The 14,363-nt window shown below is 32.8% G+C and overlaps 1 protein-coding gene across 1 annotated transcript; it reads left to right on the top strand.

The window, feature by feature from the left end:
- Positions 1–7,147: 7,147 nt before the first annotated feature.
- LOC144567170 (beta-fructofuranosidase 1-like) lies at positions 7,148–14,027 on the top strand. The gene is made up of 9 exons (XM_078317228.1): positions 7,148–7,606; positions 7,897–7,905; positions 9,937–10,315; positions 10,567–10,878; positions 11,322–11,520; positions 12,062–12,223; positions 12,546–12,781; positions 13,112–13,199; positions 13,621–14,027. Exons 1-9 carry the CDS (start codon positions 7,219–7,221, stop codon positions 13,834–13,836), a joined length of 1,989 nt encoding a protein of 662 aa, XP_078173354.1. The 5' UTR covers positions 7,148–7,218; the 3' UTR covers positions 13,837–14,027.
- Positions 14,028–14,363: the final 336 nt, after the last annotated feature.

Raw genomic sequence — 14,363 nt, 5'->3', positions numbered from 1 at the left:
CGAACCCATTACGAATCGAATTAATTGCGAACTACACATTTTTCGAATCGAACCCGAATCGAATCACGAACTAAATTATTTTTTAGCAGTCCTTATACCAATAGTTTATACATTAATTTTTTCTCGCGGGACAATTCACATGGCTTCCTTTTACCGGTATGAACTATGAAATGAGTGTTTTTAAGTTGAAAAATTGTTCATGAAAAAATACATCAGAGACGGCTTTCCTGGTATGAACTATGAGAGACGACCGAAGAGAGAGGAGAGACAATCATCTAGGCCGGAGAGAGGAGTGACAGCCGGAGAGACAGCCAGTCGCCGAGAGCGTCGGCTAGATTTTAGAGCTAGAGGGAGAGTGAGTTAGGGAAAGGTGGAGAGAGAACTAGGTTATTGAGATTTGAGAGCGAGGAAGTGTCGGCTAAGTTAAATTATGACTCTCTATCTTGGATTTTAATTTCATCAGGTAAATGGACGGCCGATGTTATTATGAGATTCGAACTATAAAAATGATCGAACCCATTTCGATCGAACCAGGCTAGGTTTGGGTTTGGTTTGAATTAATTCTGAACCGAACCTGGTTTGGTTCGTTTCAATTCGAACTCATTTCGAATCGAAATAAACTCAAATCAAACCCGAATCGAATCACAAACCTCGAATTTTTTTGCCAGCCCTACTTGTACCCCCACGTTAATTAATGATCTGTCTTGATTATTAGAAATAAGATTAATATCAATTATTAAATTACAAAACAAATACAATATACGACCATATTAAGAAGGGAACAATGATAGTTTTCTGAAAAAAATAATCTAGACATCAATGCTACATTGTAATACAAAAAAATTATGTCAAATCAACAAAAATACTTCATGCTAGGAACAATCTATCTTTCAATCTCAACATAAATTAAGTACTAAATAAAATAATATATCTGAGGATTTCTCACAACAAAAAATGAATATTAACCCCATACATATCTGATTGTATTGGACATCATTTAACTTTCGTTTAATATGTATATCGTTCTTTTTTTTGTTTCAATATATTTAGTTAGTATGAGAAATATAAAATTACATTTTACTATATGATATATCTTTTTTTTTTCTTTAACAAATTCAAATTGCTTTGTTTAACTTTAATAAGCATATACAAATTCAAAATAACACACCACTTAAAAAGCGACAATAAAAGCATAAAATTATTACTGCTAAGCAAATCTTATGCTTTAATAACATAGTAAGAAAAATCATAATTTACTTCAACTTAACAATAGAGTTTATATTCAAAAATAATGTTGAGAGAAGTAGTAGGATGAACTCTTTAATTTACCAATTTATGTAGAGGTAAAAAATTAATTATAGTATTAATACAATTACTATTTCTTTTGACATATTTGTTTATATTACCGTGAAGCACTTATGTTTAGATACTTTCTTTTAAAAATATTTTTTTTAATATGGTCATATATTTTAATTTTGTCTCTAAAAATTAAATTAAGACAAATAATAAATTAATATTTGCAACAAAAAAATTTAGATTAATTTAAATCCAAATAAAAAATCACATAAATACAAATTTATTTTAATAAACAAAGCATACAAGGAAATAAAGATAAATAATTAATAATGTAAAAAATTGTGGAAGTAAATATTAAAGAAGGGCCAAATTGTATACGGATGGTCAACCAATAGAATACATGTTTATTTCTTCTATTAATAGCTATTTGTTATTTATTTTATTTTAATAATTGGAACTTACCCCTAATACATTTCAATTTCAAAGAATTGGAAAAAAAATGCTTATTCTTTACAAATGGAAATATCATATCATCAAACAACCCTGATAGATAATATTTGTGTTAGTGCGAAGTGTAATTTTAATTAATAGAATTTTTAGTATCTTTTTATTGATTCATGATAATATATCATGAATGTAGCTCGTACCATTTTTTTCTTCTAAACTCAACAATGGAAAATTTGTACATACCACCTAATGCATAATCAATAAAAGTGAGAAAAACAAAACACAATGTGATACAAGAATGAAATACTTAATGTTACAATTTCAACTAAGTCCACTGAAGTCACTAATTTTTTTTTTATCTGTTATTTTTTACTACAAGAAATGATTGTTACATTTTTGTTGTTATACTTTTCAAATTTTAAAAATAAAACATTTCCTAAAAGATTTTATAGAGTACTAGACGTTTAGTTATGAAAATAAAATAAATCATCAGTGATCTTTAATATAAAGAAAGTTCATCCTACAAAAGATATGATGTTTAGAGAGAATTTAAGTAAGGACATACTTGTCCATGCAAGTAAAAAATCCGAGTTTGTTGTATTAATAAAAAAAAATATATATATTGTGTCAGTATCATGACCCCTAACAAGGGGTCATTATGTAGCAGTTTGCTCAATTATTGTGTTTTCCCTTTTTTTTTTTTGGTAATAAACAGATTTAATATATATATTGTGTTTTCCCTTTTTGTTTAATTTACCTCGAATATTCTACACCCCTTGTGCTCATAAATAATTATGAAGTAGCAGTTTGCTCCGAATTTTTTTATTAATAGTAAAAAAAAAATTGAGAAAGGTGAACGATTTGGGAAAATTTTTGAAATCTAAGAAGACCATTATAGTTTATAATATATACGGAGTGTTATGGACCGTAACGTTCGGATAATCTAACTAATAATAATCTCTTCGACATCACTAATTAAAAAAAAAATCTTAGACTTATAGTCCATAACGTAATCACTGTAGCAATTTTATTTATTTTAATTTTTAAGTGCATTTCCACAAGCATCTTAGGTGCATGACTCGGTTTTGAAAATGAAATAAAGGCTCATTTCAAATGAAGGACCAGAGATGAGATTGCTAATTAAAAATAAATAAACAAATTGTAATTGATTGTATTGTAGTATTGTACTAGTGTATATTTGTATATAAAGAAGGAAATGATAAAGGAGAGCTAGGCGTGATGGATAGATTAGATTAGAGGGTTAGAGCAGTACCCAATCAACCGAAAGAGGACGAGATGAGGTGGTCAATTCCATTCCAGCCTAAATTGCTACACGACATTAATAAAAGAATCGGGCAGTTTGCCTCCTTGTTCAAATTAATAAATGACTTTACCTGTATACAAATTTTTGAGACATTAAAAGGAAATGATTTGGAGAGGAGTATAGTTAAACAATAAAGTACAGAAGAAAAAAATATTCTCCCTTCATGTGTCAGAGCCGGTAGATTCTTTTTCTGTCTATCTTGTTTTTTATACAACGTAATAAAACTTGTCTTTGGTTCTGAAATTTTTAAATCCAAAATAACACAGTTATTAACCCATTTGTTCATACATTTTTTTGTTTTAAGTGCATCTATCTCGTTTAACACAAATACTATTATCTTTTATAAATTAAATCTGTTTATTACCAAAAAAAGATGGGATAATTTAGGGGTGCAAACGGATCGGATACAGATCGGATAGTGGTAAAATCATATCCGTATCTATTTTCCGGATATGAATACGGATTGGATATTAGACAGATACAGATCAGATATTAAACAGACACTGATATCTGCTTTTTATAATAGTAAATAACATAATTTTTTTTCATAATATATATTAAACCATATCCGTATCCGTATCTGTACGGATATTTAGATATCGGATATCCATATCAAATTTTCGGATACGAATTCAAATATGATCGAATAATATCTGATCCGTTTGTAATAATTGCAGAAATATAGTTCCTTGGCAAAATAAGGAAAAAAAAAATTCCTTTCTAAAAAGCTTCATAAACAGGAAGCCTCTAGCATTCTTTTCCTCTGCAAACAAGACGACAACATAAATAAAGGACCTATTAGCATAGTGACAAAGTTCAGATTCGTGTACATCAAAAAATTGAACTATGTATAAATAAATACATTGTAACTTTTATAAATAATATGAAATATATATTATATCCGCTCGAACAATTTGTGAAATTCGGAAATAATTTGGAGATGTGACAAACAAATAATAATTCAGATATAATATATATATTATCGGAAATATTATTACTATGCCTCTCAGAAACCAAAAAAAAAAAATGATGATTACTATATATTTTACAATTTTCAGAAAACAAAGGACTATTTCCACAATTTGTGGTGAATATTCCAACTCATCCCAGAAGGCCAGAATCTAGAAATGACCCCACCCGTCACGCTAGCTATTCCCGGTTGGCGATGACGTGGCAGTAATTACCATTTAAGCAATCATGGCAAATTAAATCAGAAGCGTAATCATGTTAGCAAATACAGAAACAGCCAACCAGCTCCTATCTAATTAATTACCCGGCCCCTTTCTTCTATATATTTTCTTATTGGCGGTGCACATGCACAGATGCACTCTCCCCTCTCCAACTTTTTTTTTTACCTCTAAATTTTCTCGATTTTTATGAACGAATTTTCTTTGACACGAATAAATTTGTAAATTTAATTGATAACTTTAATCTAATTTATTATTTGTGAAATAATAAAATTTACATCATTCGTTATTTTAAACTTGTAATTAAATTAAATTAAATTAATTAATTAATTATGTTGAAGCGCGAGGAGCTTCACAACATCCAATTAATATTTTCTACTCTTCCTGACGTGTCTAACAGCACACAACGTATCCAATATTTTCTACTCTTCCTGATGTGTCTAACAGCACACAACATCCAATATTTTATAATCTTCCTGACGTGTCTAGCTAACAGCACACAACATCATTTTTAGCCAATGAAAAAAAAGGACGCGGTATTGGAACGAAGGAAATGCGTGGTGTTTCTATATATCTTGCATGATTATCTGGCATCGGTAACATGTCAGCAGTCGGCTCGGTGTTCTATCTTCTATCTTCTATCTTGTATTTTTATCCTGTTTGACGCCGTTGACTGCCACATCAGCTTCATCGCTTCTACTCTTTTAACTCTCTGTTACGTTGCTAATACTAATCGGAAAATTTTGTCTCATTCAAAAGAAATCAAAATGCTAGGCGCTAACAAAGTTGGTACTTTTGATTGGAACACGTGGCATGCGCGTATTGATGAATGAACCGGCCGGCCGGAAGCTATTAATTTGATTATACAATACAATATATAGCCAGTGAGGAGGCGATCGATCGAGCTGCCTGTTGAATAATTCAATACAGAAAATCTACCGACTTAATTTAATTTAATGCTGAGTCTGTTGATGTAAAATGGGATGACAAATTGGCTAAAACATATATTTTAAACACCATATATACCAACTACGACAAAAAGAAAATTAAATAAAAAACATCTCCATACCAACTATGACTAAGAGCAACATTTTTGTGTTAGCTAGAAGTAATAATTTAATGTCAACAACAATGAGTCATACGGTTATTTTTTATTATATATTTTAAAAATAACTAATTAATTAAGTGTTGCATATCCAACATATTAATTTGTTAAAAAAAATAGATATTGGATGCATTTAAGATGAACACTTAAAGAGTGAACCTAACACATTTTTCATAATAATAATAATAACAACAATAACAATAATAAATTATTATGACTACTAGTAATCGATTTGATAATTAAATTCTTTAATTCAAATATGCATAAAATAATGCTATTCGATTATTAAAAAACGTGGCATATTTGATTAGTATTAAAAAAAAAAATTATGTGACGTACGTAACATTGATCATAAATGATTGTTGTGGTCAATGTTACTATCGGAAAAACATGGATAAAACATTGTATTCATCTTTAATAATGTTCGATCACGTGAAAATATATATGTAAAAGGAATCAAGAAAATTAGGGATCTTTATTACAGAAACTATAACGAATGTTTGAAATTGCGCATGCTGGTTATATATATAGTTTTACCATGCAAATCAACTAAATTAACGAATGTTTTTATTTTAGTTTGGGAAGAGATAGGAACTGATGAGAAATATTCATAATTTTGGAAAAATAGTTTCAAGTGATTTAAACTAATTTTTTCCAAGGTTCTAAATAGCGTTTATCGCGTCATAGCGGGAAGCCGAAAAAAAAAGCTATAGCGAATAGCGTCGCTATAGCGAAAGCTATGCCACATAGCGTTTTTTTATTTTTATAAAAATTATATCATATATTTGTACTAAATATCAACATTATATAAGTCTCATAGAATAATAAATAACATCAAATTGATTAAAAAATTATAGTATTCATATTGAACCAATACAAAGTCCAAATTGCGACTCAAAATATCCATAGTATTACTAATATCATAAACTATCGATCTTTTTCTATTCAAAATATATTTAGCATCATGACATAATCTATCTTTTTTCTATTTAAATTTCAAAATAACCTAGACATCATGGCATAATTAATTATCTTAATCTATTCAAAATATTCAAACTACCATATAGTAAGTATCATTTTGTTACTTCAAGAAATATCTTAATATATTTAATTTGAGCCTTTATTTAAAGCCCATATAAATTAAAAAAAGAAAAAAAAAACAGCTCATGTTGCATAGCGCGCTGTAGCTTCCTTATTTGATCTCATTTAATAATTAATAATTTTTTTATTAAAATAATAATTAATAATTTAATATAAAGCTTAGTATGTCAATTATAAAAAAAAATCACGGTTAAAATCCAATCTGAGCCTTTATTTAAAGCCCATATAAATTGAAAAGAAAAAAAAACAGCATGTTGCATAGCGGGCACTATTTGCGCTACACGCTATGCGCTATAGCGGACCGCTATTACCGCTATAGCGTATGTAGCTCAAATAGCGTGTTTTAATTGTATAGCTTAGCGTTTTGGGTCCAAAAACGCTATAGCGGCGCTATAGCGCGCTATTTAGAACACTGATTTTTTCCACTAAAATATATTTTATTAGATAATTGCAAATCTTATCTCCATCTCTTTACTTGTCCTTCCATAACACAAAATTGATGAATGAATATCTGCGTTAAATTCTGTTACGACGCAAAATGCAAAACAGAATTACACTACCACAGACCACTCCCACTCTATTTCGATTTTCGACAAACAAAATTAAAAATTAATCATTTTTCAGAGGACCAGCGCAAAAAATAACCCCGAACCAGCCCCTATATAAACCCTCCCTCTCCAGTCTCCAACGGCCACCAGCACCCCATGCGTCACGCATTAATCACTTGAATTTCAAATCTGGAACGAAGCGTACTAAAAATGGACCCGCGCGACGTTCAGTCATCCTACGTTCCCCTCCCCACCACAGCCACCGATTCTGACGATATCACCTCTTACTCTTCCAGGCGGCGCCCCCTCCTCATTGCCGGCGCCGCTTCCTTCCTCCTCCTTATTCTCTCTATCTCGGGGGCTGCATTGTACCTCTCACCCCAAACTGACGCAGATCAACAACCAACCCTTTTGAAATCAAACGGACAAGTTGAACCAACGATTCTCGAACCGGCCATGTCGCGTGGGCCATCAGATGGCGTGTCAGAGAAGGTGTCAACTGTGCGTGGGCCTGGCGGGGGCTTCCCATGGTCCAATTCAATGCTCCAGTGGCAACGCACCGGATTCCATTTCCAGCCAGAGAAGAACTGGATGAACGGTTTGTATTTCCTCCCTCATTTGGATCAAATTTTAAACTTCTAATTATATACCGAATCTTCAATAACACTTGTGCTGAGTCGAATTAATTGCCAGAGAATGACATTCTTTATAATTTGCAATTCAAATTGTCTTACCGCAAGTCGAATGAATGATTCAGGTTTCTCTATTTCTATCAATTTCTACCTAGTGAATTGCAAATTAAATTCTCTTGCTTTATTTTGCCATTCCACGTCTCTGATGCTTGCTTTGGATTGCAATGGTGATTGGCGCGTGCATTATGTTTATCAGATCCAAACGGTATGTACTATTTTCCTCTAACATTTTATTTCCTCTTTTGTTATTCGGCAAGCTTGTTTAATTGACTTACACGACAACATTGTATAATTGACTTCTTGAATTGGCTAATTTAGTTGCATTATCGATATATCTTAATCTTTCATAAAAGATTTTCCCCATATATTAGACGTGCTCTTCCTATCTTGCCCATATAATATATTAGCCGTGTTTTTCCTATTTATAAAATATTTTTTTCCATATATTAGACGTTCTCTTCCAAATTAAATTTTCGACAAGTACCTCCATTCTTTCTGGAAAAAAAAATTCATCAAAAAATGTATCACATTTTGTCTGTCAGTGGTCACTTGATATCAAAGGCACCAACTGTCACCAAAAGAAAAGAGGCCACTTTATATTAGTCAAGGCATAATATAGGTTGTTAGTGGCAATATTTGTATTCTAAGGCTAAAACTTTCCAATTTGCTAATTAATACATTAAACAATAGATGATATGTCATTCCAAGTTCCAGCGATCTTTAGTCATTAGCATGTAACAGGTGGAGCTGTGATGTGTTGTAATAATGTGTATATATCTAGGATCATGTGTAATAAACCCTTTTTAATATCAATATATTTGTTACCGGCTCTTCGCCGGTTAACCCTAAAAATAAAACTGTCTTTCCGAATCTCCTTAAATAAAGACTTAAAAAATTATTAATGTTGGGAGGTAAAGCACCAACTATTATTAAGCTAAAGAAACTCAAACAAGACAAATGGAGGATTGAAAAAGCATTAATCATAAGAGCCACGTGGGTCGTGGCAGCTGGATTCAAATCTGCTCCAAGGAGCACCCTCCTATTCTTCAATCCGAACCGTTTAAAAGCAATCAAACGGCTTCAATTATATCTTATTCGTTTTAATAGATTATATTGATATAAAAAAAAAAAAATAATTAAAGCCGTTTGATCAATTTTAAACTGTTCGAATTAAAGAATAGAAGGGTGCTCCTTTTCTCAAGAAAAGAAACTGATTTGGATCCGTGGCAGCCTGCCAGCCTCTCCAGTCCATATGCTTTCATTTTCATACACACAGACAGCACCGTTAATAATTGAGTAAACTTGCCTACCAGCTGGATCTATAGCATATGGGTCCCCTTGGATCTGTGTATTGCACTTTTCTTTTCCTCCCACGGGAATCCCTATGCATCGGGCCCACTTAATGGAATGTTTTATACGTAGCCCTGAGAAAAACACTCATTTAACCCTGTAAACATGGAAATTTATCATAATTCTCAATTAGTTGCTTCAAAAAGTATATGTAAATGTACATCCTGCCAAAAAAAAAGTTCTGCTTCTGCGGGTGCCCCTAAGAAATTTACTTGCATTAATTTCTCGAAAAAGTATTTTTAAAAAATTTATTTCCACAAGATTGGCATTTTTGGAAGAAAATGGGGGGAAAAAAAAACATTTTTATGGTTATGCTTAGTAACTATTTGCTATCCGGAAGTTAAGTCAAAATCCAGTGTAAGAGGAAGTGTGGACCCCATCATTGGGTCCCCATCTCATCATTTCCTTGCTGTCCCACGTGAGACGGTGAGGGGCTTTCTATCTACAGCTAAAACCTGGGAAATAAAATAAATTAGATTATTTTAATCAAACTCAAATTTCAAATATTTCTCTTTAAAATTTTGAAGTTCGAAATTCCATTGTCGTTCTGGAACTGTGTCCGGACTTCTCCTGGAACTGCACAAGTTATGTGTTAAACACATATATATATGTTTGATTACAACAACCAAAGCAACTACTTTGAACATTTCTGTATTTGTTTCACATAAGTTATTGGATATTATGTTGACTCGGTAAGCCTGTTAAATTGGTGATATTACTGATATGTCATTTTTCCCTTTCCAGGAAATGTTTTTTTTATATATATATATATATATTCAACAGTTCGCTATGTAACATTCACACAGACCAAAAAAAATCAAAATAAATAAAAAAGAACAAAGAAAAATGCTAATACGGATGAACACAAAAAAAAAATTGTCTGCAGGTCCGGTATATTACAAGGGTTGGTACCACCTCTTCTACCAGTACAATCCCGATGCAGCAGTATGGGGCAACATCACATGGGGTCATGCCGTATCACATGACATGGTGCACTGGTATCATCTCCCCTTGGCAATGGAACGAGATCAGTGGTATGATTCCAATGGTGTATGGACTGGATCTGCCACAGTCAGTCCCAGCGGCCAGGTTTACATGCTATATACTGGTTCCACCAATGCTTCAGTTCAGGTGCAGAACCTAGCAGTGCCGTCTGACCCTTCTGACCCATTGCTTCTTCATTGGACCAAGTATGAAGGCAATCCGATCTTGACTCCACCAAGCAGTTTGTTGCCGACAGACTTCCGTGATCCCACCACTGCCTGGTATGATCGTTAATTAGTCAATTAATTTCATAATTGCTTTACATCAAATGATCATAATTATTTGAGCTTATCAGTCATTACAAATTAAGCAATAGCTGTATTAATTAAAATATTGTATGTGACCTATTTAAATATATTTTCTTAGTTTAACCTAAGTACTTCTAACTATAAAAACAAGATATCTAATATTATATTGACGGTCTGTATTAACTGAATGATATCATGCAATTTAACACTTTATTCTGATATAGGTTTGATAACTCAGACGGCACATGGAGAGTTGCCATTGGCTCGAAAGATGATAACCATTCTGGTATAACACTGGTATACAAAACAAAAGATTTCATTTCGTACGAGCTGGTCCCAGGACTCCTTCACAAGGTTGCTGAAACTGGGATGTGGGAGTGTGTTGACTTCTATGCTGTCGCAGCATCTGGCACCTCAGCCAACCAGGCAATAGATACAACTGTGCTTGCAGCCATGGGGAACAGTCAGGATGATATACGACATGTGCTTAAGGCCAGCATGGATGATGATAAGCATGATTACTATGCTATTGGAAGGTAAATATATAGTGAATAAATTAAAATGAATAACATAAAAAGGGGATATATTCTTGCTTAACAGGTGCAAGTAGCTAGAATTGTTAGTTCTTATTTTAGCGACTTCATGATCTTGTTCACAAATTTAAAATAACATTTAAACCTCTGAAAAAACAGAAAGGTCCCTTATAGTCCTTTAAACATTGTAAAATCACCCGAACAAATTTTCTATCAATTTGTCAAGAAATAAATGGTCACCATTTTTCCTCAAATAATGGAGCAGTATAACAAGGGAAACTTGGTAAATCATGATATTTTTATGTTTCACGGGGCATAATACTAATCATTTTGAAAACTAACCTCAGAATCTCCCCTCCGGTATGTTAAGCAACATTTTAAATAAGATTTATGTCAAAAAGAGAAAGAAAAAGAAAAAACTGATTTTGTTTATGTACTTGTGATAGCTATGATGCCATAAACAACAAATGGAAGCCTGACAATGCTGACATCGATGTCGGAATTGGGTTGAGATATGATTGGGGAATCTTCTATGCATCAAAGACATTTTTTGATCCAGTGAAGCAAAGGCGCATTCTCTGGGGGTGGATTGGGGAGACAGATAGTGAGAAGTCTGACATCAGAAAAGGCTGGGCCTCATTGATGGTAATGGCAATTTATCACCTTTTGTTGTATTTTTTTTTTCTGTGAATAATACCAGTACATTATTTTTTAAATAAGTCAATGAAAACTAAGAGGTGCCTGTTGGTACTTCTGAATCTCTTATTTGCCCTTTGCACATGTTTGCACTTGGGCCAAAAAGTTGATAGTTACGCCGGGAGCTTAATTTCCGACTGTATCTAATAATGTTTGGAAGTTTCTGGTGTATTATTGAACCCGGTCATAACATCTTGGTTACAATTTAAGTTGTTGCAGTACAATAATTGTGATCTCTGAGTGACCTTTTTTTGTTCTTTTAGTGACATGTGTTACCTCCATGTGCTGCTTGTTCTAATATTCTGGCAGTTTAGCTATGGGTTGTGCATTTTTTATTAACAACTTGTTGCTCCTTGACAAAATATTTGTTTTTCTTGAAAGTACCTGTTTTGAACAACTTCCAAAAACAACTGTTATTGTAAATCTGTTTCCCTTTTGTATCTTTAGTAGCAAAGATAGTATGGTCTAATATGCCTCTTTCAAAATGCAGTCAATTCCACGAACAGTGTTGTTTGATGTTAAGACTAGAAGCAATCTTCTCCAATGGCCTGTCGATGAGGTGGAGCAGTTGAGGACGAACAGCACAACCTACACAAACATCACCATAGACACTGCTTCATACTTTCGCCTCAGTGCCTCCAGGGCTGCACAAGTATGCACCACATACAATTTTTTGTTTCACTTTTCTCTCTTTTTGCAAGAGAATAGAACATATTTACTAGGACAAAACCTGGACCTTATTAACTTAATGTGATACAGTTTAACCAAATTCATGAAAAAAGTTTTAGAAGTATGAGGAATTAGATCTGTTGATGTTATTGGTACCAGTACTAGTACTTACCAGTAAGTGCAAAACGTGCACCAACCTTGAGGGTATACAGATTCTGATACTAAGATTGTTGAGAATTGTAAATACTACTTCCGTCCATTTATTAATACAAAATACTCACTGAAACAATTGCATGTCTGTTCAGCTGGACATAGTAGCTGAGTTTGAGATAAAGAACACAACACTAGAGAAGGCAATGGAGGCCGATGAAGAATATAGCTGCAGTACAAGTAATGGAGCTGCTGGAAGGGGCCTACTCGGTCCGTTCGGTTTTCTTGTCTTAGCTGATAAAAGTTTAACTGAGCAGACAGCCGTGTATTTTTACATCTCAAGAAATTCAGATGGAAGTCTCAGGACACATTTTTGTCAGGATGAAAAGAGGTACTTTTTCCCCGATTGTTTCAAAACCACCACATCAAGAAAAATGACCTTATGTTTTTTAGAAAGGCAAATCAAGAAATGTTTGCTTATGTATCTACAAATAAAATTCTTATGAAATCATTGATGCGATTCTTATGATTTCAACACCGGGTTGAAAGCTCTCTGGTACTTTACTGTGTTTTCCTAGTACCAGACATGCATGTATCTGCTGGTGATAAATGCCCATAATGACTCTGTGCAAAACATCTCCAAAATTCCTGTAGTTTAAATTATTATTGAAAAACTTTGGATAAAATATTTACCAGTGTAAATTTTTTTGTTAAAATGTAGGTCATCCAAGGCGACTGATATTATCAAGAGAATAGTAGGCAATATTGTACCAGTTCTTAGTGGTGAAACTCTGACAGTGAGGATATTGGTATGTCAACAGTTCTTCAGATCTCAATTATATCCCTTTTACTTGCTAAGAAGAAATTACATTATTGTAACTGGATTGCAAAGGTTATATAACGGAAAAGAAATAATTAGTGTTGGTTTTTTCTACTAAAAAACTGAAAAACCCAAGATCATATACAACGCTGGTTTTAGATTTAAGACAAAGTGCCTTGTAAAGTTTATAAGGTTAAGTCTAATTGTGGCCTCGGACCATTTATCATCGCATGCTTCTCAATTTTTAATTTCACAGACTCAAAACCTAAATTTGCAATTTAATCAATAATTTATTACCCACAATGTATAATCCTCTATAACCAATGCAGTTATCAAGTTTCTCTGAACTATTAAGTGGTTTAAAGACAAAAAAAAAGAATAATCTCTTTACTCTTTCTCTTTTTTCATAGGTGGATCACTCAATTGTAGAAGGCTTCGCACAAGGTGGCCGCACATGCATAACATCTCGGGTGTACCCTACCAAGGCAATAGATGATGCAGCTGGAATATATCTATTTAACAACGCTACAGCAGGACCCATCACCGCAAAATCAGTCACTATTTGGGAGATGAGTTCTTCGTACAATCGTGCCTATAATGGAAATGATGGGGAACTAGGGTTTTAGCCCCTTTAATTTCCCCTCGATTATACTTATTGATCCTATTCTTTTCACATTATCCTTCCTCCCCATTCCCCAATGTGTTTATATCATTTTTCAATTTCGTTCCAGTGTAAATTATTTGCATTAGTCAAGGTATGCCAAGAAAAAGTAATATGTAAAGAAAAATTTTGCTTGTAAATGAGAATGATTTATTTGTGGACTTCTGTTGTCTTCAGCAGTTCAACTCAGTCTCTCTCATTTTTCATTATCCAGAGGGCATAACATAATCCTATAATGCTGTACTTCACAAAAAAAAGCGTCAAAAAAAGTTCACACGGGTTTTACACGTCAAATTATAAATTTTTGACTCAAACCCTTTGAACTCAAATAGATAGGTTTTGAAGTTTAACTCACAAATTACTTGGTGAGCTTAAGAACAAGTTTTACACATTATATTTATTATATTATTATTGTTATTAATTTTACTGGTATTATTAATATTATTATAATTATCATCATTAATGTTTGTTAGTTTTGTAGAAGCAGAATTG

This window comes from Carex rostrata, chromosome 16 (assembly GCF_964058835.1).
Source record: "Carex rostrata chromosome 16, lpCarRost1.2, whole genome shotgun sequence".
NCBI classification, from domain to species: Eukaryota; Viridiplantae; Streptophyta; class Magnoliopsida; order Poales; family Cyperaceae; genus Carex; species Carex rostrata.
Note: the sequence above shows the minus strand (reverse complement) of the source record. Positions and strands in the feature narration are given on the sequence as shown.